This window comes from Entelurus aequoreus, linkage group LG01 (assembly GCF_033978785.1).
Source record: "Entelurus aequoreus isolate RoL-2023_Sb linkage group LG01, RoL_Eaeq_v1.1, whole genome shotgun sequence".
Lineage (NCBI taxonomy): Eukaryota > Metazoa > Chordata > Actinopteri > Syngnathiformes > Syngnathidae > Entelurus > Entelurus aequoreus.
The window spans coordinates 65,210,329-65,237,075 of record NC_084731.1 but is presented as its reverse complement, the minus strand read 5'-3'; the positions used below and the strand labels follow the sequence as shown (position 1 = coordinate 65,237,075).

General features: G+C 41.3%; 2 protein-coding genes across 7 annotated transcripts in view; one reads left to right on the top strand and one right to left on the bottom strand.

Moving 5' to 3' along the window:
• LOC133655839 (uncharacterized) overlaps positions 1-26,747 on the top strand; it is a 247,619-nt gene that overhangs the window by 147,073 nt on the left and 73,799 nt on the right. The gene's annotated exons all lie outside the window — the stretch shown is intronic.
• On the bottom strand, positions 340-25,701 carry LOC133655803 (eukaryotic translation initiation factor 4B-like). 5 transcript variants are annotated; one of them, XM_062056318.1, is made up of 15 exons: positions 25,546-25,701; positions 20,254-20,397; positions 19,265-19,470; positions 18,986-19,102; positions 18,848-18,902; positions 18,595-18,741; positions 14,812-14,943; positions 14,538-14,714; positions 14,208-14,454; positions 13,993-14,081; positions 7,884-8,127; positions 5,392-5,429; positions 4,639-4,759; positions 1,365-1,437; positions 340-1,183 (listed from the first exon to the last, which is right to left on the bottom strand). In XM_062056318.1, exons 1-15 carry the CDS (start codon positions 25,556-25,558, stop codon positions 1,115-1,117), a joined length of 1,872 nt encoding a protein of 623 aa, XP_061912302.1. In that variant the 5' UTR covers positions 25,559-25,701; the 3' UTR covers positions 340-1,114. The 5 variants fall into 5 exon arrangements, with proteins under 5 accessions (XP_061912302.1, XP_061912311.1, XP_061912327.1 ...); XM_062056327.1 differs by lacking the exon at positions 1,365-1,437; XM_062056343.1 differs by lacking the exon at positions 1,365-1,437 and having other exon boundaries at positions 4,706-4,759.

Sequence of the window (26,747 nt, the reverse complement as noted above, 5' to 3'; positions counted from 1 at the left end):
GAAGGTGTGTTCAAACTTTTGGCCTGTACAGTATATATTTTAACTACAGCAAAAAAAAAAAAAAGCAGATAATTATGTATTATACCTTTCAAATAGATCATTATTTGACAAATTCTTCCCGTTTCTCAGCTATTGCAATACATTTAATTCCACACATGTTCTTCCAATGAACTGATTTTGCACCGGTCTGGTGTCCTGTGCTTTTTCAGAGCTCTTGCATTGAAGGTGCGACCAAACTCTTATAAATGAAACGTGTTGGGGAAAGGGAAACGTGTCATTGAGCTGACTGATGCCAGCATTTATCACTAGCCAAACAAACGACGGCAGAGAAATGTGTGGTATATTTAAATGACGCCCCTTTTATTGCAAGCAGGAAGGCCATGTCATGAAAACGTCCACGGTCATCATGCGAAGAGAGCATGATTTGCAGACAGCAGGGGAGGATGGGGGAAAAGAGCCAAAAAGGAGAGCAGATAAGACTTTAATTGAAGCGATTCTTTTAGAAAGAGAGCCAAGTCTGTACAATGACTGGGGGAGAGCAATAATGGCACTTGAGTCGTGTGGCGCTCTTAAGTCACTGAGTCCTTTCAAAACATTTTGTTGCGACGTTATACACATGGCTGAAAAATGTTCCATAAGTTAGTTCCAGAATTAATAGTGAACGTTAGTACTGGAAGACAAGATTCGTGCTTTCAATTCATAAAGGGTTAAAAGGACTTTCATGACTAATAAAAATGGCCGCATGTATGCAAATCACCGAGTGAAAGTGTTTTGTCGCGCTACATCAGCTCAGATCAATCCTCCCATCCACAAATGTACAAATTCACTTTCCCGACTTCTTTATTTATTATTACAATTTTTTCCATCACTTTTCCATGAGCCAGGTACTCATTTTTTCCCCGTTAATAACAAGTCCAATAGGTGACTATTGTGTAGAACCTGAAAAAGTCCTCGAGGAGAGGAAGGAAGGAGTGAAGGAAGGAAGGAAAGGTTTGGAGGAGGGAAAAGGGAGGGATGATTGTCCTCCCTGGGACCTCTTCCATATGAGGAGAATATAAGCTATGTGAAATGACTTGTCTGTTCATTTGCTCCTCTTCTTGGCGTCTTGTCTTCTCTACTCCACATCCCCAGCGTCGTCTCCATCCATTAGCAAAGCAGCGTATTTACTGGCTGAGCTGAACTTCTGGAAGAAAAACAAGCAACCAGAGACACTCAGCAAAACACTCCTGAATGAAATGGTGCCCGTGTACGGGCTTTTGGTACACCAACTGAAACTTCAAGGTGGAGGAGGAGCCCAAGACCTTTGGGAGAACCCTAAACCAACTATGAGAACTGCTGAACTTGGTGCTCTGTGACGGACTTACAGGGGTCGGGGTTTCTTCATATTTCTTTGGCTCGGGTGCTGGTCTGGAGTCTCGGTCTCTTCTGTTATCCTTTCTACAGTCAGAATGAACCCGAAGGTTAACATTCATGGACAGGACTCACCAGTGGACAGACAACACTTGCCAATAATGCTGCAAAACTACAAACTAGAGATGTCCCGATTGTGGCCTCAGATCGGGCCGGTTTTTGCTTTTTTTTTTTTTTAATCGATTATGAGCCTTGCCTATCGTTACCGCAGTAGTGCTCACATGGATTTAAGGGGAACTGCACTTTTTGGGGAATTTTGCCTATCGTTCACGATCATTATGAGACATGACAGATTTTTTTAATGCATTCTAAATATTAAATACATTCAATGAAAAGTCCGCTTACAATGGAGCCTATAGAAGCCGTTCAATTCTCCCTAAAAAAAAACATCCAAACACCTCCATTAGGGATTTATATACATGACGTAAGTATTTACAGTTATGTTCATAATAATAGCAGTGTGTTTAAAAAGGTGTGTAAACCTCAAAATTCTTCAAATAAATTGTATTCTAAAGAACACAAATGCATTGGAGAGACTGCACATTCAATTTCAAAGCCAGAAAATTGGAAAAAAGTAATTCAATTTGACAATATTTTACAGAAAGTCAAGAAATATCAAACAAAAAAATAGCAGTGTTGACATCTTTCTTTATAAAACTCAAATGTACTGTATAAACTAAGAAAGGCTTGCAGATTCAACTTTCCTTAGAATTATTAACTATAATTTAGTTGCATAACCACAGTTTCTGATAAACTGCTTCACATCTGTGGCACATGGAGTCGACAGGTATTGCAGCCCAGGACAATTGTACTACGTTCCACAATTCCTCTGCATTTTTTGGTTTTGCCTCATGAACAGCATTCTTTATGTCAGCCCACAAGTTTTCAATGGGATTAAGGTTCAGGGATTGTGCTGGCCACTCCATTACTTGAACTCTGTTAGTCTGGAACCATGATTTTACTCGCTTGCTGGTGTGTTTGGGGTCATTGTCTTGTTGAAACACCCATTTCAAGGGCATTTCCTCTTCAGAATACGGCAACATGACTTCTTCCAGTATTCTGATGTACTAAAACTGATCCATGACCCCTGGTATGCGATAAATAGGACCAACACCATAGTACGAGAAACATCCCCATATCATGATGCTTGCACCACCATGCTTCAATGTCTTCACTGTGTACTTGGGCTTGAATTCAGTGTTTGCAGGACGTCTGACAAACTGTCTGTAGCCCTTAGACCCAAAAAGAACAATCTTACTCTCATCAGTCCCCAAATTTTACGCCATTTCTTTTTAGGCCAGTCAATGTGTTTTTTGGCAAATTGTAACCGCTTTTCAGGTGAGAGGCATGATTTATGATCTACAATAAACTTACAGGGAGCAGGGAAACGAGGAAGCAGCAGACCAGTCCATGATGTAAACATAGGGACACAGGAAGTGATTAGGTCGCTGCTATAAATAGTTTGTCAGTTTTAGCACGTATAACATTAATATCACTAATACTCGGTTAATATTTAAGTCACGAAATGTAAATGGAGTATTGTTGGCTCTTTTTGAATGGTTATTTATTGGATTTTATGGGCAAAATAGAGGTGCTCTCATTGGCTCTGCTGTAAGCGGACTTTTATTTAATATTTAGAATTCATTAAAAAAAAATCCATCTGTTGTCATGTCTTTCATAATGAGGCACATTTTTAAAAAAAAAGTGCAGTTACCCTTTAAAGATTGTACTCATGTAAAAGATTCCTTCTAAAAGGAATGCACAATTATATTTCAGGATTCTTTATTAATCGCATGCGCGCATGCAGGGGTTGCATGAATTCCAGGAAGGTGCATTTCTGGCCAGACCACCGGCTAGAAGTTGTGAGCTGCAACAGACGCGGCGGCTCAGCGTGGTTAATGTCCATCTACAGTGCGAAGCCGCTTCTCGTGACTAATCAACACTGGCAAATAAACTGGGTTTCTTACAAGTACTGTTATCACTGCAGGCTAGGACAAGGAACGGATAAGCATGCTACACACCAGAACAGAGGTGCTCACTCTAAATATCAATATTGGTAAGGTATCTCGGGCTGAAGCTAGCAAATTTTTTAGTCATCTATCGATTAATTTGTTCGATACATTATAAACATTTAGTAGCCACAATGCAATCTTTTAGGAAAAATAGTTGAACAATTTTTCTGATTACCATAATCTTCATTCTTTTTTCCAATAAAGGCACATTTAATTTGAAATTGCACTTAACATGTGCAATTAAGTGCATTAATTGGGAAAAAAAAGGATAACATAAATTATGCGTGTGCTCTATTGCAGCGGCCGTGTGGGGAAAAAAGGCTGTATATTTTGTGTCATTTTAGGGACAAGCGGTAGAAAATGGATGGATGGATGGATGATTAGTTACACTCAGGAAGTGATCATCAAAGCAGCAGTCTACCAATCAAAGCGTTTATCTACTTGAATTAATCGTTGCAGCCCTAATAGTGTATCAGTGTATGATCGATAAAGTCAATCATTTCTCGCTCTTATCACAAAAACTTTTTGGGTTTGTTTTTGTTATTGTTTACAAACTAAGGGAATGAAATCCAGGAGGGCTTTAGGGGCAAAAAACTGAATGGACTTTAATGGACACCAATTAAAATGTTCTGAAAAATATTGTTTGTTGCTTATAATACCATACATTTAGTGTCATAAGATTTACCTTGCTTATAACACCATACATTTAGTGTCATAAGATTTACCGTACAACAATACTAGCAAGTTATACATTTAATGACATCAGCTTTATAAAACTGTTTAATTTAGTTACTTACTAAAAACATGTTCAGTTCCACAATCTAGAACACTGTCAACGCATTGGATTGGGGCTGCAAATCGGATCGGATCTGAGGCCAAAATGCTGATCGGGACATCCCTACTAGCACCTGAACACTGGAGTAGCACAAACGATTCATGTTGATTATTTTCATCCACACGCAGAGTCAGGTGCTCATCATGTGCCAAGAAAATTCAGTGATAGTTAGAAATCCCTTTCTAGCTAATGTTATGTGGTTAACTGGTCTAGTGCCGGACTACCAATTAGGCATTGTCAGCATTTTGCCCAAGATTTGCACAACATTAGAGACAAGAGATGTTGTGTAGCTCTACATGGGCCATTCTTTGCAGATGCCCTCATGCCCTCCCTGTCTGTCTTTTCACAACTCAAACAGTTGCAAAGCTTGGGGTGGCTGACCTGTCTGCCTCCTTTCTTCGGTCTCTGTTGGGCCCCTCTCCTCGCTCCCGCCCTGCTCCAGGCCTACCTCGTGCCCGTGGGGGCCCCCGGTCTCCATGGGCACCATCAGCCTTGTTCTCATCTTAAAGGAGAAGCCAGAGAGTTGAGAGAATGGTTGGACTATAGACTGTCGACTACACTGGCAACACACTGCAGCAGCTTCAGTCAATGAGTGGCTGAAAATGTACATTTAGGTTGGAAAGTGCAGTTTGATTACTATATAATTGGGTCACTTCCGTTTCCAGTTTCAGGAATCCCGCATTATTCTTTGCGAAGGCAAGGTTGTCATGTTTCCAATGAGCCTTTATTCAAACATCCTTCGCGGACCGTCAATTACATTCCTTTTTTTTTTTTTTTAGAGCCAAACACAATCAAGGACTAGCAGCAATGTTTTAACATGTCTTCAGGGGCTTTTTAGCCATTTGAAATGACTGAAGAAAGTTTCATAACAACCAATAAGTTATGCCTAACAAGTTTTCTTTTTTCTCTTCATACATTTTTAATCAATTCATTCCAACCGCAATCGTTAGTCTGAGTTGATTAGGTGGCTCATTGTTGCATTCCCTCTATGTTCTCTTGTGATCCTGATGATTACATATTTCAAATGTCAAGCAGGCACTTGAAATATCATTAATCATCAATGATCATTAATCAACGCTGAGGTTTGCTGAAACCGCCCTGTAACAGATTCCCGTGTTCATGACTAAGTCTTACCCTTTTCAGATCCTCTCTCATCGGCAGAACTTGAGGAGCTACAACAAGAGATAAGCGTAGATACAATAAATGTGTATGTACATCATACTGGGGCTGGGCAATATGGCAAAAAAATTGATCACGTTTAATTTGTTCATATCATCCAATCTCGATTAGTATCGCAATTATTATATTTGAAATTAAAGCCGGATTGTCCCGTGCAGAATTATACTAAGTACTGTTGCATACCTACTGTTTACTACTGCAGTATCTTGTAACCGACATCCCCGTGCAGAATTATACTAAGTACTGTTGCATACCTACTGTTTACTACTGCAGTATCTTGTAACCAACATCCCTGTGCAGAATTATACTAAGTACTGTTGCATACCTATTGTTTACTACTGCAGTATCCTGTAACCGACATTTCCGCCAAGTTTGATCGAGGTAAAATACGCTCACAGCTGACAACCCTCATTTAGTTCATATATATCATTGTGCTTACGAGAGGTGCACACCACTCAAATGTACTGAATACTGCAAGACTTTTACTTCAAGTTAACATTTACTAAACAACACTTTTAAATGGTAAATTATTTATATTCCTGAATTACCGTATTTTCCGCACCATAAGCCGCACCTAAAAACCACAATTTTTCTCAAAAGCAGACAGTGCGGCTAATAACCCGGTGCGCCTTATATATGGATTAATATTCATATTTATTTTCATAAAGTTTAGGTCTCGCAACTACGGTAAACAGCCGCCATCTTTTTTCCCCGTAAAAGAGGAAGTGCTTCTTCTTCTACGGTAAGCAACCGCCCCCATAGAAGAGGAAGCGCTTCTTCTTCTACTGTAAGCAACCGCCAAGGTGAGCACCCGCCCCCGTAGAAGAAGAAGCTCGCGGATATTTAATTTCATTTGTTTTTCTGTAAAGACAACAAAATGTCTCCTACTAAGAGACACGCGTACAAGGTTCCACTGACTTTTGATATTAATGTGAACCGCACTGTGGATACAACGGGAACACGTACGGTGAATATTCGCACCACAGGGAATGAGAAGTCGTCCTACTGTGGTTGTAGCTTGCCATGCTAACGGCCAGAAACTTCCACCCACGGTGATATTCAAAAGGAAGACCTTGCCAAAAGAGAACTTTCCAGCCGGCGTCATCATAAAAGCTAACTCGAAGGGATGGATGGCTGAAGAAAAGATGAGCGAGTGGTTGATAGACGTTTACGCGAAGACACCGGGTGACTTTTTTCACGCAGCGCCGTTCCTGTTGATCTACGACTGCATGCGCGTCCACATCACAGATGGTGTCAAAAAACAAGTGAAGCACACCGAAGAAGAAGAATTCGAGGGATTTGTAGATGAGTAATAACTTCAGAAAGTGAGCTTTAAATGTTTATTTTGTGTGTTGCGTGACACTAACGTATGAGCAACGTTGAGTTATTGATGTTGCTATTGCTCTGCACTATTTTGAGTGTTACTATTTTTGTGATTGCACATTTGTACATTACATTTTGGGAGTGAACAGAGTTGTTAGAACGCTGGTTTGTAATATATTATTAAAGTTTGACTGACCTATCTGACTGTTTTGTTGACATTCCCTTTAGCGTAGCGTAGGTGCGGCTAATGGCACGGGGCGGCTAATAGGTAAACAAAGTTTTGAAATATTCCGTTCATTAAACGTGCGGCTAATAACACGGGGCGCCTTATGGTGCGGAAAATACGGTACTTGTATACATCAGTGTTTATCACCAGTGCTTTGGCAAGCACTGGAGTTTTTGAAAACTCAAATACTGTAGCATATATTAAATACAATTACATTGAAGTGCTGTAAAATAATGTGTACCGACACATAAAACAAGTTTAAGGATTCTTTCAGGAACAAAATGCTTTTTATCCTTAAACTCAACATTTATTTAAACACAAAATGTCTGTCTGCAGGGTTTTCTAGTACTTCTTATATCAGAGGAGTTGAATCTTTGCAGACACAAACAACAAGTCTGATTAAATAATACTTAGATATAAAAATGCCTTTTCTGATTAAATTAGTGAGTGTGTTGATTCTCCCAGTCGGGACTGATAAAGACTCCTGTGAGTGCCTGCAAGTCCGCATTCAGGGCAGGATTACTGGTGTGCTGCAGCAGATAGTGAAAGTTAAGCCTGTCATTTAAAGCTGCTGCTCCTTCTAAATGTTGTTTCAACTTCTGTGCTAGTGGCACAATGCTGATTGAACATTTGTTATAATGCGCAGGAAGACGCACACATACACGGACGCAAACATAAAAACACACACAAACACACACTCATTCACAGACACACACGGGATCATGGTCAGTAAGGCGGTTTACTATTGCAGTAACTTCAGACAGACAGTTACGCCATGTTTGATCGAGCAAATACGCTAACCGCTGATCACTGTGATCGAACTCAAATTAATGGCGATCAACGATCACAATCACATAATCGCCCAGCCCTACTTGATTCGCATCTAAAGTACACTTACCTGAACTTGGGCGGCGCTGAATCAACAGGGGAGACTGCGGATAGCCCATCGGCCTCGCTGGAGCCCACACTGGCTGCACTTCTCTTGGCCCAGGCGTTCTCTTTAGGTGGAGGTGCGGGCATCACCTTCAGAGATTCCTTGGAGGGGGGAGGCTGTGAGGAGGACCCAGGAGACGAGGGCTCATCTTCCCTCCCACTGAAAACCTCATTCTCTCCGGAGCGCTCCTCGTCTCGACACCTTGAGCCTTGCAGAAGATACATTTGTCGTTTAGCAAAAGCGTGTGTATTTTTTTAGGGGAAATTCACTGCAGTAGTTAACTGGGGGTTCAGCAGTTGAGCTGAACAGGTGGGACATGGTAGTAAATTGTGAAACATGGTTGGAGGGATGGCTTTTTAGACCATGATACCTTGGGATGGGAATCGAAAAGCGCTTCTTGTTCGGAACCAGTTCCCAGATTATCAATTACTTGAAATCGCCTGCCAATTTTTCAAACGATTCCCTTAAAAACGCCAGTGATTTGGGAATGACCTCTTTAACAAATGCTCTAAAGTTTGGATACATTTGACAAGAAAACTACTACTACTTGTAATAATTTCTATTTCATCAAGAGGAGGGCATACAACCAAAAACATTTGAACATACAGCATGCAATAACTAGAAATTAAATTCATGTTTTTGAACTGCGCCGATCTCATCCCAGCAGCAGTGACCACGTCATCTGCCGTTAATACAACAGGTACTAACTCACTGCCTATAATGTTAGCATTAATACTTGTTCAATTGAAATGAATGCCTTCTCATTTAGACGAGCTAGATGGAGCCAGTCGGGCAGTAAGTATTCGCTCCATTTCATGTTTCCTTTCATCGCGGCAGGGAAGAGTGCAATGTCTCAGGCCAGGAATGTTGAATGTCACCTTGCAATGACTAAGTTTGTGGTCAAAAGCTTGCACTCACTTGCCACAGTGCTCCTGATTTTTTGTAGGCTGGACTATTATGGCAAAAATAATAGTCACAATTATTTTGTTTGATATTGTAAATCACAAATAAATACACTATTATTCATTTATTTGAAAACATGAGTATTTATTGTACCACCACTTTAAATATATATATTTTTAAAAACTCAATATAAATTAGTAACAAAAAAACACTAGAAAAAAAATAATAGCAATAACAATTTTAAATACAGCATTGTAAAAACAATACAATCCAGTTTTTTACCTTTTACACTTATTTTTAAAAAAGTGTATTTTAAATTATTATAAAAATAATTATTTTAAAATTCAGTAAAATGTTTAATAAAATGCAAAAATCCTCATATGTATTGGTGCAATACATCTTTGGACAATTTTAACCAGTAATTTAGGTCGAAGCATTATTTATGTGTAAATGTATCAATAAGTGCTTCAGGTACATTATTCTTTTGCAAGGTACTTTTTTGAAACCTTTATTTTGTAAGCGCAGTCGGATAGGGTTTGACACACCGCGCTACTATTGTGAAGAGGGGAAGTGTGATATGCTGTTCTCACCTAGACAAGTAAAGAGGCGGCTGAATTGAGGCTGTAAAAAAAATAAAAATTTAAACAAAAGAGCGCCTCTCAAGTTGCGAGTCCATCCATCCATCCATCTTCAACCGCTTATCCGGAATCGGGTCGCGGGGACAACAGCTCCAGCAGAGAACTCCAGACTTCCCTCTCCAGAGCAACATTTGCGACTTCCTCCTGGGGAATCCCGAAGCGTTCCCAGGCCAGAGAGGAGATGTCACCCCCACCCCCATCTGGTCCTTGGCCTGCCGCGGGGTCTCCTCCCAGTGGGACGTGCAACGAGGACCTCCCTAGAGAGACGCTCGTGAGGCATCCGCACGAGATGCCCGAACCACCTAAGCTGGCTCCTTTCCAAGCGAAGGAGCAGCGGCTCTACTCCTAGTCTCTCTCGGGTGACTGAACTTCTCACCCTATTTCTAAGGGAGATGCCAGCCACCCTTCTGAGGAAACTCATTTCGACCACATGTATCCGCGATCTTATTCTTTCGGTCAATACCCACACTTCATGACCATAGGTGAGAGTAGGAATGTAGATAGCTCGGTAGACCGAGAGCTTTGCCTTCTGGCTCAGCTCTCGTTTCGTCACAACAGTGCGGCAGAGAGACTGCAATACTGCCCCAGCTGCTCCGATTCTCCGGCTGATTTCCTTCTCCATCTTTCCCTCACTCGTGAACTAGACCCCGAGATACTTAAACTCCTCCACCTGGGACAGAGTCTCGTCCCCTACCCGGACTGTACAAACCATCGGTTTCCTGCTGAAAACCATGGCCTCAGATTTGGAAATGCTGATCCTCATTCCAGCCGCTGAACACTCGGCTGCGAACCGATCCAGTGAGAGCTGAAGGTCACGAACCGAAGGTGCCATCAGGACCACATCATCTGCAAACAGCAGTGACGCAACCTTTAGCCCCCCGAAACGTATACCCTCTCCGCCATGGCCACGACTCTGCCTAGAAATCTTGTCCATGAAAATCACAAACAGGATAGGTGACAGAGCGCAGCCATGGCGGAGACCAACCCCCACCGGAAATGGATCCGACTTACATCCAAGCACCCGGACACAACTCTCGCTTTGGTTGTACAGAGATTGGATGGCCCTCAGCAGGGTTCCCCTCACTCTGTACTCCCTCAGCACCTCCCACAAGATCTCCCGGGGGACCCGGTCATACGCCTTCTCCAAATCCACAAAGCACATGTAGACTGGATAGGCATACTCCCAGGCCTTCTCCAGGATTCCCGCAAGAGTAAAGAGTTGGTCAGTTGTTCCACGACCAGGACGGAATCCACATTGCTCCTCTTGAATCTGAGGTTCGACTATCGGCCGGACCCTTATTTCCAGTACCTTGGCGTAAACTTTCCCAGGGAGGCTGAGTAGTGTGATACCCCTGTAATTAGCACACACCCTCTGGTCCCCCTTTTTGAAAAGGGGAACCACCACCCCAGTCTGCCACTCCCTCTGCACTGTCCCAGACTTCCACGTAATGTTGAAAAGGCGTATCAACCAAGACAGCCCATCAACACCCAGAGCCTTCAGCATTTCTGGACGGATCTCGTCACCCCCCGGAGCTTTGCCACTGTGGAGTTGCCTAACTACCTCAGTGACTTCACTCCGAGAGATCGACGTCGATCCCCCATCATCCTCAGGCCCTGCTCCTATCAGGGAGGGTGTGTCTGATGTATTTGGGTTCAGGAGTTCCTCAAAGTGCTCTTTCCAACGCCCTACGACTTCCTCACTTGAAGTCAGCAAAGTCCCATCCTTGCCGTACACAGCTTGGATGGTTCCCTGCTTCCCCCTCCTGAGGTGCCGTATGGTCTTCCAGAACAGCTTTGGTGCCGCCCGATAGTCCTTCTCCATGGATTCCCCGAACTGCTCCCACACCCTCTGCTTAGCCTCGTCCACAGCCACGGCCGCTGCCCTTCGGGCCCGTCGGTACCTTGCAACTGCCTCCGGAGTCCCCTGGGATAACATACCCCGGTAGGACTCCTTCTTCAGTCGGACGGCTTCCCTGACCACCACTGTCCACCAGGGTGTTCGAGGGTTACCGCCCCTTGAGGCACCTAAGACCTTCTGGCCAAAGCTCGCAGCTGCAGCTCTAGCAATAGAGGCTTTGAACATTGCCCATTCCTGTTCAATGTCCCCAACCTCCACAGGGATGGCAGAGAAGTCCCGCCGGAGGTGGGAGTTGAAGTCCTTCCGGACAGAGGACTCCTCCAAACGTTCCCAGTTCACCCGCACTACACGCTTGGGTTTGCCAGGTCTGTCCAGAGGTTTCCCCCGCCATCCAACCCAACTCACCACCAGATGGTGATCAGTTGACAGTTCAGCCCCTCTCTTCACCAGAGTGTCCAAAACATACGGCCTCGGATCAGCTGATGCGATTACAAAATCGATCATTGATCTTTGGCCTAGGGTGCTCTGGTACCAGGTACACCTATGAGCATCCTTATGCTTGAACATGGTGTTTGTTACCGCAAGTCCGTGACTAGCACAGGAGTCCAATAACAATCCACCACTCAGGTTCGGATCAGGGAGACCATTCCTCCCAATCACGCCAGTCCAAGTATCACTGTCATTGCCCACGTGCGCGTTGAAGTCCCCCAGCAAGACTATGGAATCCCCTGCCGGCGCCCCATACAGGACCCCATGCAAGGTATCCAAGAAGGCCGAATACTCTGAACTCTTGTTTAGTCCGTACGCACAAACAACAGTCAGAGTTTTCCCCCCTCCAACCCTAAGGCGAAGGGAGGCGTCCCTCTTGTCCACCGGGGTGAACGCCAACGTAAAGGCACTGAGCCGGGGACTCGTGAGTATCCCCACACCCGCCTGTGCCCTCACACCCTGAACAACTCCAGAAGTGAACAAGGTCCATCCCTTGTCCAGGAGTGTGGTTTCAGAGCCCTTGCCATGCATAGAGGTAAGCCCCACCAGATCCAACCGGTAGCGCTCCACCTCCCGCACCAGCTAAGGCTCCTTCCCTACCAGCGTAGAGATGTTCCACGTCCCGAAAGTCAGCCTCTGCTGCCCCGAATTGGTCCGTCTGGAGCTTCCACTTTCACTGCCATCCACTTGGCAGCGCACCCGACCCCACTGGTTCTGACCGCGGGTGGTGGGCCCACGTGGCGGAGAAGATGGTGTGTCCACGTAGCTTCTTCGGGCTGTGCCCGGCCGGGCTCCGTGGCTAGCCCGGCCACCAGGCGCTCGCTGACGAGCCCTACCTCCGGGCATAGCTCCGGAGGAGGGCCCCGGGCTTCCTCTGGGCCGGGTAACGCATCCTCTTTTAGTTTGGTTCATGGGGGGTATCGTAACCCTGATGGGGGGGGGGGCATTCGGGTGCTACACCTTGCCCAAGGGTGAACCGGAACTATGTAAGGCAGGGGCGTTCAACCCAGAGGCTTAATACAAGCCCACATACCATACCAAGTTGCGAGTGCTGTACATTAATTTTACATCCATGATGTCGTTCACAACAACACGAGCAGATGAGCTGTGTTGTGGGTGTATGGATTGTTCTCGTTAGCTTTAGCTTGGTAGTTTAGTTCCTGTTTCAAGTGATTGTCTCTACATTGTTTAGTTCAGGACGGGGCGGTTGAGTGTGTCGGGGATAAATGAGCAGTATCGGACACATTATTTTCCCAAACGAATGTTTCTTCTCATAAAAATGACAACATTTCACTCACATTTGTGTCAATTTCCCTGATACTATTTTGCGTTTATCAGCGGATTCCTCTTTGTTTTGCTCAATTATGTGACTAGGTTTGCGGTTATGTTATGAAATCATATTAACCTATTTTTTTGTTTAGTGATTATTGATCAGGCTTACTAGCGCTGTGTGAAATAAGTAGCAACCATGGTGACATCCCAAACCTCTTGTAAGCTCCGGAATTTGCATGCTTGTTGCGCGGCCCATGAATCTTTTTTTTTCCCGACTATCTTTTCATAGTCGTGAGAAGCCATAACAGAAATTAAAATGTGTTTTAATTCTCCAGGCCTAATGATAGGTTTATGCATAAAATGAAATAAAACAAACAACAAATCTAGAAACACACATTTTTACAAAGGAGTTCAGTGTGCACAACGTGCCATTAACCAACTGCGAGCGGTGCACGGAACTCTAACTACAAAGATGATGGCAAAGTTGACTTATGTATTTGCATCTTACCGTTTCGCTATTTAATTTGTTAAGTTGATCATTTACAATTAAATAAGGTATTGGTACCCCTGAATTGCTATTGCGACATCCAGTGGAAACATTTAGAGAACAGTAGTTTATTTCATTAAAAAATTGCAACTCATTTTTATACTTAGTAAACTCATCTTGCAGGCCGGGTTAAACCTGTTCGCTGGCTTGATACGGCCCACACGTTTGACAGCCCTGCTCTAAACTAAACAAAATTGATGCTAATCAACCCTTTTTATTTTATTTTTTCCAAAATAAGAATAGATAAGGGAACCGATAAAAAAACATACTGTTAAGCATAATCGAAAGTGGAATCTGAACAGTAAAAATCTTATCAATTCCTATCCCTAGCGATAACTTTCAAAGGACAAGAAGATGAGAACTCACCTCTTCCAGAACCACTTCCTTGCTGGGAGGACTCACTTCCTGTGCGAGATCTCTCAGTATGAGGTTCCTCATTGCGCCAGCTTGGGTCTCTAAATATAGTTCATCAAATATTTAATGAAACATGTTTATGAACAAATATGCAGATGTGGACATGTGAAAAAAGAACATACATTTTCAATGCTAGGATATTTTTAGGCATCATAGGGCAAACTGACCTGTCTCTTATCTTTCTGTCAGTACCGCGGCCCTCCTCCAGCTGTCTCTGCAGCCTTTCTTCCTCCTTTTTCAGCCTCTCTTCTACCTCTCTTTCCTTGGCTGCTGTGTCTACTGGTTTAGCACCACCAAAGATGGAAGCCCTGCTGGAGGGTGGGGCAGCCGCTGGGGAAGTACCGCCACTGCTACCTTCCTCTTCCTTGGGAACACTGCGGGGCTTCAGATTCAATTTAGGCCTCTGCACGGTTCCTGGGGGGGGCAAGGTTCAGATTTGTGAGGTGCAATTAATAAACACAATCAACAAACAAATTGTCATTAAATGTCACACTCACCTCTCTCCTCACGTTTATCATCCCGTCTTTCATATTTATCATCACCATAGCGATCGCGGTCCCCATAGCGATCCCTATCCCCGTAACGATCGTTGCTACCTCGACTATCATCATAATCCCGGCGGTAGCCACTGCCAAAAGCACGACGACCTCCCCCACCACCACGGGAGTCATAACCTAGAAAGCAGAACAAAAGGTGGGTTGAGAGTACAGGACTAGCAGATGGATTGGCCAGTCAAACACATCCCAGTGAATACAGATACAGCTGAATTACCTCCTCTATCGTAATCTCTCCGGTCTCTGTCATCATATCGCTCCCGGTAGCGGTCCCTTCCACTGTCAAAACGGTCATTGTCCCGTCGCGGACCATCTCTGTAACGATCTGACTCATAGCGATCTCGTGATCCTGCAAGAAAGCAAAAATATTCAATGTAAAAAGTTGAATAGATCACCATTTTGCTTTTACAAGACATTAGGGTTGTCCCGATACCAATATTTTGGTATCCGTACCAAAATGTATTTCGATACTTTTCTAAATAAAGGGGACCACAAAAAATGGCGTTATTGGCTTTATTTTAACAAAAAATCTTACCGTACATTAAATATATGTATCTTATTGCAATCTAAGAACAATTTAGTCCTTAAATAAAATAGTAAACATACTAGACAACTTGTGTTTTAGTAGTAAGTAAACAAACAAAGACTCCTAATTAGTCTGCTGACATATGCAGTAACATATTGTGTCATTTATCTAGAGCTGCAGTTGTAGATCCACCCGTGGCATTTGTTTACATTCAGGTGCACTAGCTTTTGTTAGCGGTGAGCTATTGTATCCTCCTACGGTGTGTAGTGAAGCATGTTTAGCTATCGTCCTCCAGTGATAATGTTACATGTAAGAAACTTACTTTATTCGTCGCCATGGAGACGAGGATTAGTGATTTAGGAGTAGCTAAAACTCTGCTGACTGTGGATGGATGTTAGCTGCTAGCTAGTTAGCCATGTCTTAAGCACCTCTTCCTGAGGGTGTTTCAGTGTTATAACTTCACCTTTATCGTTACTTTTTAGACCAAAATTCATCCATTCTCCCTTTTCTGTCTACACACTGTGTCTGCTTGTAAGTACTACGTGTGTGTGCGCGCTGCCGAACATGCTTCTCTGCTCGTAAAACCATGACTTGACATTGCCGGGAACCGGTACTTTTCAAACAGAGTAAGTACCGTTTTTGATTCATTAGTACCGCGATACTATACGAGTACCGGTATACCGTACAACCCTCCAAGACAAGTAGTGGTAGGGCTGAACGACTATTGGTATTAATAATAACCCGCAGTAAAATTCCAGAGCATTAGTATTCTCACTTCAAACTAGCAATGCAGGGAATTTTTTTGTTCGAAAACTGCCCAAAGTTGCATTTAGGGCTTTTCTGGAGTGGAGGCAACATGTCTGCGGGCGTACATCAGAGAAAAACAGCGATCTGCAAAATTTGCAATGTGGAAGTATTAAGAGGGGGGATCTTCTGCGATGTCGGGTTTAATCACCTGAAATTCAACACTCCCATTATGTCAACAACATCACATAAAAAAGGAAAGTACCTCGAGCGTGTTGGCGCTATCAGGGTTTCCCCTTAATGTAACGGAATGTGGCACACAGTCACAGTAAATTCATAGCCGCCACACATTGAAAATATGTTTGAACTTTTATCACCAATCTTATGCTACCTGGCAAAATTCCAACAGGTTTTACCTCCCGTGTAAACTGCAAACACTTTCGTCTTCATGAGACACTGCCAATTCACTCAGGCACGGACGGGGTGTTTGTGATCATCGCAAAAATTAACATCAAATCAAAACCACACAAACATAAAACATTACCACCAGCAGACCATTACACGATGAATGGATAGATGGCCTATTATGTGTGCACTATTGACATACACTCAGCCACCAAAAAAAGGCTGACCACCAAAACAGCGCTGCCGAAACCAGATGTAAACAAGATGCACGCGGTTGTCTGGAGCGCAGTCAGCATGTCGGCGATGTGGACGTAACTTTAATGTATCCCAGACATACCTGCAGACAGTGATCTACAAAATGTGCAGATATTAAGGAGCTATAAAGTCCAACTGGAGCAGCAGCGCCAAGAAAGTGTGACATCATGCACGTTGCAGGTTGCTTTTAGTCAGAGACATCACGGTATAGAAATAGAGTCTCTGAAGACAAGTACATTATATAATATTAGAAAAGGATGCTAGATTTGTTGCGGGTGTTTTTAAGAAAAAAGTCACTAAAAGTCTCAAGACACTTGCAAAATAATCAACAAAGTACATTGTACATGAAGCAGCAACAATTGAAAATATGGCAAAACAGTATAAAAAATATGTTAACACTAATTATTAACAGGTTTGTTTTTTAAATGTGTGTAAACATATTTTGAGCATTTATAAAGAAAATAATTTGATGACATCATGGTGTCCACGCCCCCATCACTACAGTTATTTTGGCAATCTTGGGGAAATGCTGCGCCATGTAGTATTCGGTCTGTAGACTTGTATCTATTACTAATGTAATACCAGTGGTAAATCATATTTTCATAATTGTATGCTTTGTTCTTTGAAGGGTAAATATGAATTTGTGCAACTGATTTTATTGACGTTGGTTAAAGGGATGCAAAGATAAACGGCATCATCGTAACCACGTTAAAATTCCAGACGGTTAGTTTTACCGTTTTGAATTAAATGATTAAAAGATACGTGATCAATAACTGCACTTTGACGAACACACGGACTGACTGGTGCTGCTACCTTGCTAGCTTAAATGCTAACATGAATACAAAAGATGTCATTCCCCAGTAAGAAACGTCATTCCCAAATCTAAACTTATGTCAACACATTGCTGTCTGGGCAACAAATATATTCCATTGTGCACATTGAACTTAGAAGCTGTGCTCTCTTAAAACACAGTAATCCAGCGATACGGTGGTGTTTTTAAGGTGCCAGAACACCATCAGTGAAGCATAAAGACAAAACATGCAACATAGTGGGCTTTCTAACAGTGTCTATTTATTTTAGTTATAAAAAAAGTACTTTTTGAGCACATTTAACAATGCTGCGGTAATGATAACTGTGACATGAAATGTTCATATTGTTCCAGCCAGAGTTGGTACACAGGCATACCCATAAATGCAATGGTAGTAATAATTGCCATGATAATGTATTTGTGTTTCGAGTTTTGGCCAAGAATTTTGATTTTAGTGCATTATCGTAAAACCATGATTGATTACCGCACTTCGATAAACTCAATGATACTGCTCGTTTCCTGGAGGTGCAGCGAGCGCACTGACCGCTAGCTGGTAACAAGCGCGCTAGTCGCGATTTATCCTAAATACTAACATGAATACAATACACATTAACATCTTACCTCATATCCCAATCATCATACCCAACGCCAATACAATTTTTTGTTGTTACAGCCCTATAATGCAATGTATTACTACACCATACTGTAATGCACATTTTCGACTGCGCAGTAACGACTTGGCTCTATTCTCTTTTGTATGCAAGACTCTGTTTTCCACTTCAAAATAGTACATCTTCAGTAGTCACTGTAACCTACTAGCTACGGACAAGATTTGGAAATTAGCTATAAACTCTCTGTACAGCATATCAGTTGCATTCATTGTTTTGGAACTACGTTGAACTGTATCGTCCCTATTCAAATAAAATCATATTCTATTCTACTCATGTCTCGTGCACTGCTGCATTCACAATATTCATAAAAAACTAAAGGCATATGCCCTTTACAATGAAATTGGATGAGAGATATTACATCAATTAATAAGGCTTTAGCTGCATGCTTGAAACCTTGGTTTAACCAGTGATGGAAATGGTAATTGTGTTACTGGTTTTGCCAGGGAGAAGTGGCACGATTACACTTCCAATCTTAAATTAAATTTGAGGAACTAAAGTGTACAGTTACAATGTAAGGTACTGGCTGTACATTTTTTGTAGCAAGTGACAACTATTTCAACATGAAAGAAGAAAAAGAAAGACCTGACTTACTCTCTCCAAAGGCATCATCTCTCCTGGGAGGTTCATCATCAGCGTCTGCAGTGGGCCGAGCCCTCCAGTCACTGTCCGTCTTGTCGGGCCCCATGTCCGACATTCTCCCACCTCGATCGCGACCTCCCATAAGTCCACTGTCTCTCTCTAATAAACACCATGTTGGTACATTATAGAATAGGATTTGATGTGACAATTGAAAGATACTTTAACACCACAGTAAAAAACTAGTTTACAAAAAATCACTTTGTACCTTTGTCATTCGATGGGTCTGCTATATCCACACGTATCCTTCGGTTTCCCAGGTTCTGCATTTATTACAGATTGCCAGGATTATGGTTAAAAACTGTGATTATATGACATTTGGCCAAAATTCATTGCATTGCCTTACCTCCTCATGGAGACTTAAGGCCCTCAGGAGAGAATCAACATCGTCAAACTCAGCATACCCAAAACCCTTCAACCTCTCAGGGTTGCTTGGTTCCCGAGGCAAACGCACCGCACTGATCTAGAAACAAGTACCACACAAAAATTTGGATCACTATAACAAGCAACAACACCTTGGTCCAACTGTGTGAAAATAAACTCAAGTCAAGACCAGCAAAACCACAAAATCTCCTGGGATGAAACGGAAAGGCCAACTCTGCTAACGTTTATCGTATTTACTTACTGCCAATCCGCGGAAGAAGTCTTTAATGGATTCTTCAGAGACATCATAGGGCAGGTTGCCAAGGAAGGCGGTGTAGGGCGGGTTGCGGGGTAGTCGAGAGCGGTCAATATCGGGCTCACGAGCTGACCGGGGTGCCGTGGGCAGGATGGACCGGTCAATGGGTGGTGCCCGGAACGAATCATCTTCTGTGTGCCATGAAGTAGAAACTGGAAAGTTGGGAGAAGAAAATGGAACAATTGTAACATTTGAAGTTGCCTTCAGTCACAGAACAACCCATTCATATATTTGTATTCCAGAAAAGCAAATAACCCAACCTAACAGTTTCACATCAGGCTATTTGCTTTCTTTCAACTTGAAATGTAAAAGAGCAAACAAAGACTGAAATTCAGCAAGCATTCCATCTTGCTTGTTTAGCCCCTAACCAGAGTGGTTTGTACAGACAAATGACCTTTTATCTTCTTAACTTTTATCAGAACTGCATCAATTTTTCAGTAGTCCTTTTCGCCACTGGTGGATAACATCATTGGGATGGCCACAGTTATTCAAGCTATAAAAATAACATTATTGACAGGTGTGTACTTACTACTTATTTAACTTAAGTACAAGCACAGACATAAACAAAAACAGTTGGAGGCAGTTACTTTTAAGATTTTCTCTCTCATGATTCAAACATGTCTTTCAATTGGCTGTGCAAGTATTTTCACATATTGTCAAATTAGATATCACTCATTTGTCTCAAGAATTTGCATTTTTCAGAATGTGGCAACAGCGTGGTCAATAGACGGTAGTTTTGAATGTACCTACCAGCCAATTCACTTGTGGCAATTTAAGTCAAAAACAGGAGATGCTTATACAACTCTGTTCTCTCGGTCAGCTGTCAAATAGCATTTTATCTTCAGAGCAAATAAAACCTCGGAAGGACGGATAATCACAGCACTAGATAAAAAGTACAGTAGCCTAGACAGAATAGAGACTCATTATGGGCTTACCATCGCCATCCAAATCATCGGTTTCATCAGCCCAACTAGTTGTTTTGACGGGGTGACTGGGGGCCACACCACCGCCGCCACCACTGTCGTCTGCCAAGAAGTCCGTCAGAGTGAGGGTCTTCCCCTTCTTGTTCTTCTTCTTAGCTAAACGGTAAAAAAGAAGCTTGCCTTTAGAGATTGAAAATGCATACTATCATGGAAATAGCTACGAATGTGGATGTTCATTGAGAAGGTTGGGATTAGCTACAAATGTTTGGAACAACAAAGCTACGGAACATTAATTACACATTCAATATTATTTGTGTTAAAAATGATTACATTGTTACTAGGTATAAAATCTTCACAACAATGCTGTGATGTATCAAACGAAAACTTGTTGTGTAGTTTTTTTCTGCCGCTTTTGTGTTGAATGGTCTGAAAATAATACATCTCTGCGGACTACCAGCCCAGCTGATCACCGCACACCTGCGTATCTTGCCATGACTCGCTCTAATTTGTACTAACGTAAGTATGTCCAAAGCCTTCGCCTTTTATGTTAAGCGTCCCTTTTAGAGTAGACCACGACACAGGGACCGTAACAGACAAACCGTGGAGAAAACATAACCTCTTTGGTGCAGGTAACTGAGCACAACGTTCGCCTTGAGCATTCCCAGCCAAATGTAACTCAGTGACGGCAACTTTTGAAGCTTAAACATCAAAGTATGAGTTATTCTAATTATTAAAATGTAAACTGTGCACCAACGTTTCTTAGAAACTGCATTTTCCAAATGGATATAAGAACATGTCCACTGCAGATGACACTGCTCCTCAGAAAGTCAAAGTTTAAAAGACACTAAACTGAACATTGTTTTATACACTGGATGTTGACATTGTCACTTTAAAGACACTCACCGAAGTCATTTTAATATTTGCTTGTGACATTGGATGCTCCTTCAATATTCCCTGCACTCAAAAATACACTTTTATAGAAATATGATTAGAACATTTGTTCAATTAGTGTTTATCCTAAAAATTTGTGGCAATTCATTGTACATACTATTTATTTATTTTTTTACATATACCACAGTAATATTGTACCGTGGCCTTATCACCGTGACAATACCATACTGTGACATTTTGATATTGTTACATAAACTGGTAGGATGTGGAATATGATGTTGGGGAGTTACAGCATCGTCCTTTTTCACCCCCCAAAAAAACGATCGATGGACGTCATCTTTCACATGAGTAGACCATTTATAAATCAGATTTTAAAAAGGGCTTCCAGTAATTCAACACGAGCAGGTAAAACTTATCAAACGCGACATGTTCAGATAGCATCAATGAGTTGTTGTGGAATATTCTCTATTGTCTGAGAGCCAAAGTGTTGTGAGACCATGTTTGTTTTTGGTCCAAAGCAGAAAATAGTGGAACACAGCTCACTGGGATCTTTAGTGTAAATTTTTTTTTTTTTTAATCCACAGCAGTCATGACCTTTACATAAACATGCACAACAAACCGCTCACTCTGCGTTGACTGAATAACAACGCGTGTTTACATATCTAATATACAGATCTGCTTGTGTTTATGCCAACAAACCACACAAATGACAGTTGCGGCATGAAAGCGAGTCAATGGTAACTCAAGTGCAAACTTTGTATGAACCTGACACCGCTAGTAACAGTCCAATACATGATAACTGCATTCACTGTGTGTGTGTATATATATATATATATATATATATATATATATATATATATATATATATATATATATATATTGAAATTTTCATGGTAGGTGCATGTCCACTGTATGAGAGATAACCTAAAAAGAAAAATCCAGAAATCACAATCTATTATTTTTTAACAATTTATTTGTGTGATAAAGCTGAAAATAAGTAATTGAACACCAACATTAATATTTGGTAGAGTAGCCTTTGTTTGCAATTACAGAGGTCAAACATTTCCTGTAGTTCTTCACCAGGTTTGCACAGACTGCAGGAGGGATTTTCGCCCACTCCTCCACACAGATCTTCTCTAGATCAGTCAGGTTTCTGGGCTGTCGCTGAGTAACACAGACTTTCAGCTCCCTCCAAAGATTTTCAATTGGATTTAGGTCTGGAGACTGGCTAGGCCACTCCAGAACCTTGATATGGTTCTTACGAAGCCACTTCTTGGTTTTCCTGGCTGTGTGCTTTGGTTCATTGTCATGTTGGAAGATCCAGCCACGACTCATCTTCAATGATCTGACTGAGGGAAGGCTGTTTTTGGTTAAAATCTCACAATACATGGCTGCAGTCATCCTCTCCTTAATACAGTACAGTCGTCCTGTCCCATGAGCAGAAAAACACGCCCAAAGCATGATGCTACCACCCCCATGCTTCACAGTAGGGATGGTACCCATCATTCTTCTTCCTCCAAACACGCATAGTGGAATTATGACCAAAAAGGTCAATTTTGGTCTCATCTGTCCACAAAACTTTCTCCCATGACTCCTCTGGATCATCCAAATGGTCATTGGCAAACTTAAGACGGGCCTTAACATGTGCTGGTTTAAGCAAGGAAACCTTCCGTGCCATGCATGATTTCAAACCATGACGTCTTAGTGTATTACCAACAGTGACCATGGAAACAGTGGTCCCAGCTCTTTTCAGGTCATTGACCAAGTCCTGCCGTGTAGTCCTGGGCTGATTCCTCACCATTCTTAGTATCATTGAGACCCCACGAGGTGATATCTTGCATGGGGCTCCACTCCGATTGAGATTGACCGTCATGTTTAGCTTCTTCCATTTTCTAATGATTGCTCCAACAGTGGACCCCTTTTTCACCAAGCTGCTTGGCAATTTCTCCGTAGCCCTTTCCATCCTTGTGGAGTTGTACAATTTTGTCTCTGGTGTCTTTGGACAGCTCTTTGCTCTTAGCCATGCTGAATGTTTGGGTCTTACTGATTGTATGGGGTGGACAGGTGTCTTTATGCAGCTAACGACCTCACACAGGTGCATCTGATTCAGGATAATACAGTGGGGTGGAGGAGGACTTTTAAAGGCGGACTAACAGGTCTTTGAGGGTCAGAATTCTAGCTGATAGACAGGTGTCCAAATACTTATTTTCAGCTGTATCACACGAATAAATTGTTAAAAAAATCATAGATTGTGATTTCTGGATTTTTCTTTTTAGGTTATCTCTCATACAGTGGACATGCACCTACCGTGAAAATTTCAGACCCCTCCATGAGTTCTAAGTGGGAGAACTTGCAAAATAGCAGGGTGTTCAAATACTTATTTTCTTGACTGTAATATATATATATATATATGTATATATATATATATATATATATATGTATATACACACACACACACACACACACAAACATATATACATACATACACACACACACATACACACAGACATATACATATACACACAGACAGATGTGTATATATATATATACATATACACACACAGATGTATACATATACACACACAGATATATACATATACACACACAGCTATATACATATGTACACACACAGATATACATGTATGTACACACACAGATATACACATATGTACACACACATATATATACATATGTACACACACAGATATATACATATATATATATACACAGATATATACATATATATACACAGATATATACATATATATACACAGATATATACATATATATACACAGATATATACATATATACACATTTATATATATATACATATACACAGATATATACACATATATATATATATACACACTACCGTTCAAAAGTTTGGGGTCACATTGAAATGTCCTTATTTTTGAAGGAAAAGCACCGTACTTTTCAATGAAGATAACTTTAAACTAGTCTTAACTTTAAAGAAATACACTTTATACATTGCTAATGTGGTAAATGACTATTCTAGCTGCAAATGTCTGTTTTTTGGTGCAATATCTACATAGGTGTATAGAGGCCCATTTCTAGCAACTATCACTCCAGTGTTCTAATGGTACAATGTGTTTGCTCATTGGCTCAGAAGGCTAATTGATGATTAGAAAACCCTTGTGCAATCATGTTCACACATCTGAAAACAGTTTAGCTCGTTACAGAAGCCACAAAACTGACCTTCCTTTGAGCAGATTGAGTTTCTGGAGCATCACATTTGTGGGGTCAATTAAACGCTCAAAATGGCCAGAAAAAGAGAGCTTTCATCTGAAACTCGACAGTCTATTCTTGTTCTTAGAAATGAAGGCTATTCCACAAAATTGTTTGGGTGACCCCAAACTTTTGAACGGTAGTGTATATACATATACACAGATATATACATATATATACACAGATATAAACATATACACATATATACATACATATATATACACAGATATATACATATATACACAGATATAAACATATATACATACATATATATATACACAGATATATACATATGTACACAGATATATACATACACATATATATACATATATACACACATACATACAAATGCTGACGTACATATACACATATATATATATATATATACACACATATACATATATACATACATATATATACATATATATATATATATATATATATATATATATATATATATATATATATATATATATATATATATATATATATATATATATATATATGACTTAGTCAGCAGAAGGCGTGCTGACGATGAGTGTGTGCTGAGCTGGCTAGCTTTTACGGCCTAGCGCACGTCGCGGCGCCACGACACAAGTGCGCAGCCTTTGCAGCAGCAGCAGCATTTCCCCGGGAAGACGTCCCAGGACGCTCAGTCGACGAAAGGCGACCGCAGACAGTGTCTCGGCTGGGACAAAGGCGACGCCACTCGCAGTTACTGACCAGGCTCAGGCAGTCGAACGCGCGGCCGCACACGTGGGGAGGCTGCTCGGCCCGACCCTCCCCGGTACCCGGTGCTCCGCGGCCAGCTAAAGTGCGCCGTGTTGCTAAGACGTCATATAGCGTGTATTATTCTAGACCCCATGGCATGTGCTCTTATATGAAGTATACACAGTGGCCATGCTAACACGTCAAAGCAGACATTTATACAATGTGGCGAAAGTGCTGGAAAGAAATATGCTAGCCGTTGCTTCGTGCGTTTGCCCTCCTTCGGCACTGGCGTATTTAGCGGCTCCATAACAACCGCAGATCGTCCCTGCGCGTGAGACGACGTGATCGAGAACAGTCTATACAAATCAGCAACTCGAACCGCTCCATTATTCGCCTTTAAAAGTGCCCGGAATTCACCGCAAGCGACCATGACGGTTCCCCGACATAAACCTCACCTGACGCCGCCATGTTGAAGAGCGGGTTCGTTGTAGTTCCCGGATGTAGGCGTCAGCGGGAGCGCGCGTCGGCGTTCACGAGCTTAGCGTCCCCTCCCTTGACCCTCTTCTGCTCCGTTCATGACTGCTACCATTAACGTACTTTTTCACCGCTGCTCTTACCATAATGGATGCCTTTATTCGGCACACTCAATAAAAGACAATAAATATTTCATTCATTTTTTTTATTGACTCAACACACGAACGGGATGTTTGAATGTGTCATCTACTATTTAGTTATATGCCCTCTAGCGGCCAAATGAAGGCACAGGGAAGAGTTGCCACCGTGGCTCTTTTCGCTCGGTATTGGCGATTACCGATTACATTATATAAAACATGTTAGATATTGTTATAAAGGTGTCTGTTACTACATTATATATATACTCGCAGTGTGTGTATTGTACATATTAAATATTGTTATGAAGGTGTCTGTTACTACATTATATATATATATATATATATATATATATATATATATATATATATATATATATATATATATATATATATATATATATATATATATATATATATATATATATATATATATATATATATATATATATATATGCGGTCAAGCTTAGAGTCCCGCCGGTACCTTGATGGAAGGAGAGATGAAGAGAGCGAGGCCACAGGCTCACAGATGGTGCAGGGGCGAGTACCTGTAGTATTTTGCATATATATATATATATATATATATATATATATATATATATATATATATATATATATATATATATATATATATGTATGTATATATATATATATATATATATATATATATATATATATATATATATATATATATATATATATATATATATATATATATATATATATATATATATGTATGTATATATATATATACTTGGAAGTTATGAAAAGCAACAAAACACTGGTTTATTATTAGGCTATTTATTGTTAAAGATAAACACTTTAATATTGAACATTGAACAGTGCAACATGAACTTTGAAAAAAAATACAAAAATAAATACCCAAATGGAAAAAACTTCAATGTGAAAATCTGTCCTTCTTCCCTTAACTTGATGAAAACACCATCAAGTTGTAACTTATGGTCTTTCTCACTTAATGCTCAGACTAAACAACTGAAACGCAATACAGGGCCAAAAATATGGACCAGGGGCCAGTAGAGGGCTGTAGG

Bases quoted from the DNA above. Each gene is read 5' to 3' on its own strand.
- LOC133655803 (XM_062056318.1), bottom strand. The intron at 19,471-20,253 runs GTAAGCCCATAA...CCAACTTTCCAG, and splicing joins CGATGATTTGGATGGCGATG to TTTCTACTTCATGGCACACA. The intron at 1,438-4,638 runs GTCAGCCACCCC...TTCTGACTGTAG, and splicing joins CGAAGAAAGGAGGCAGACAG to AAAGGATAACAGAAGAGACC.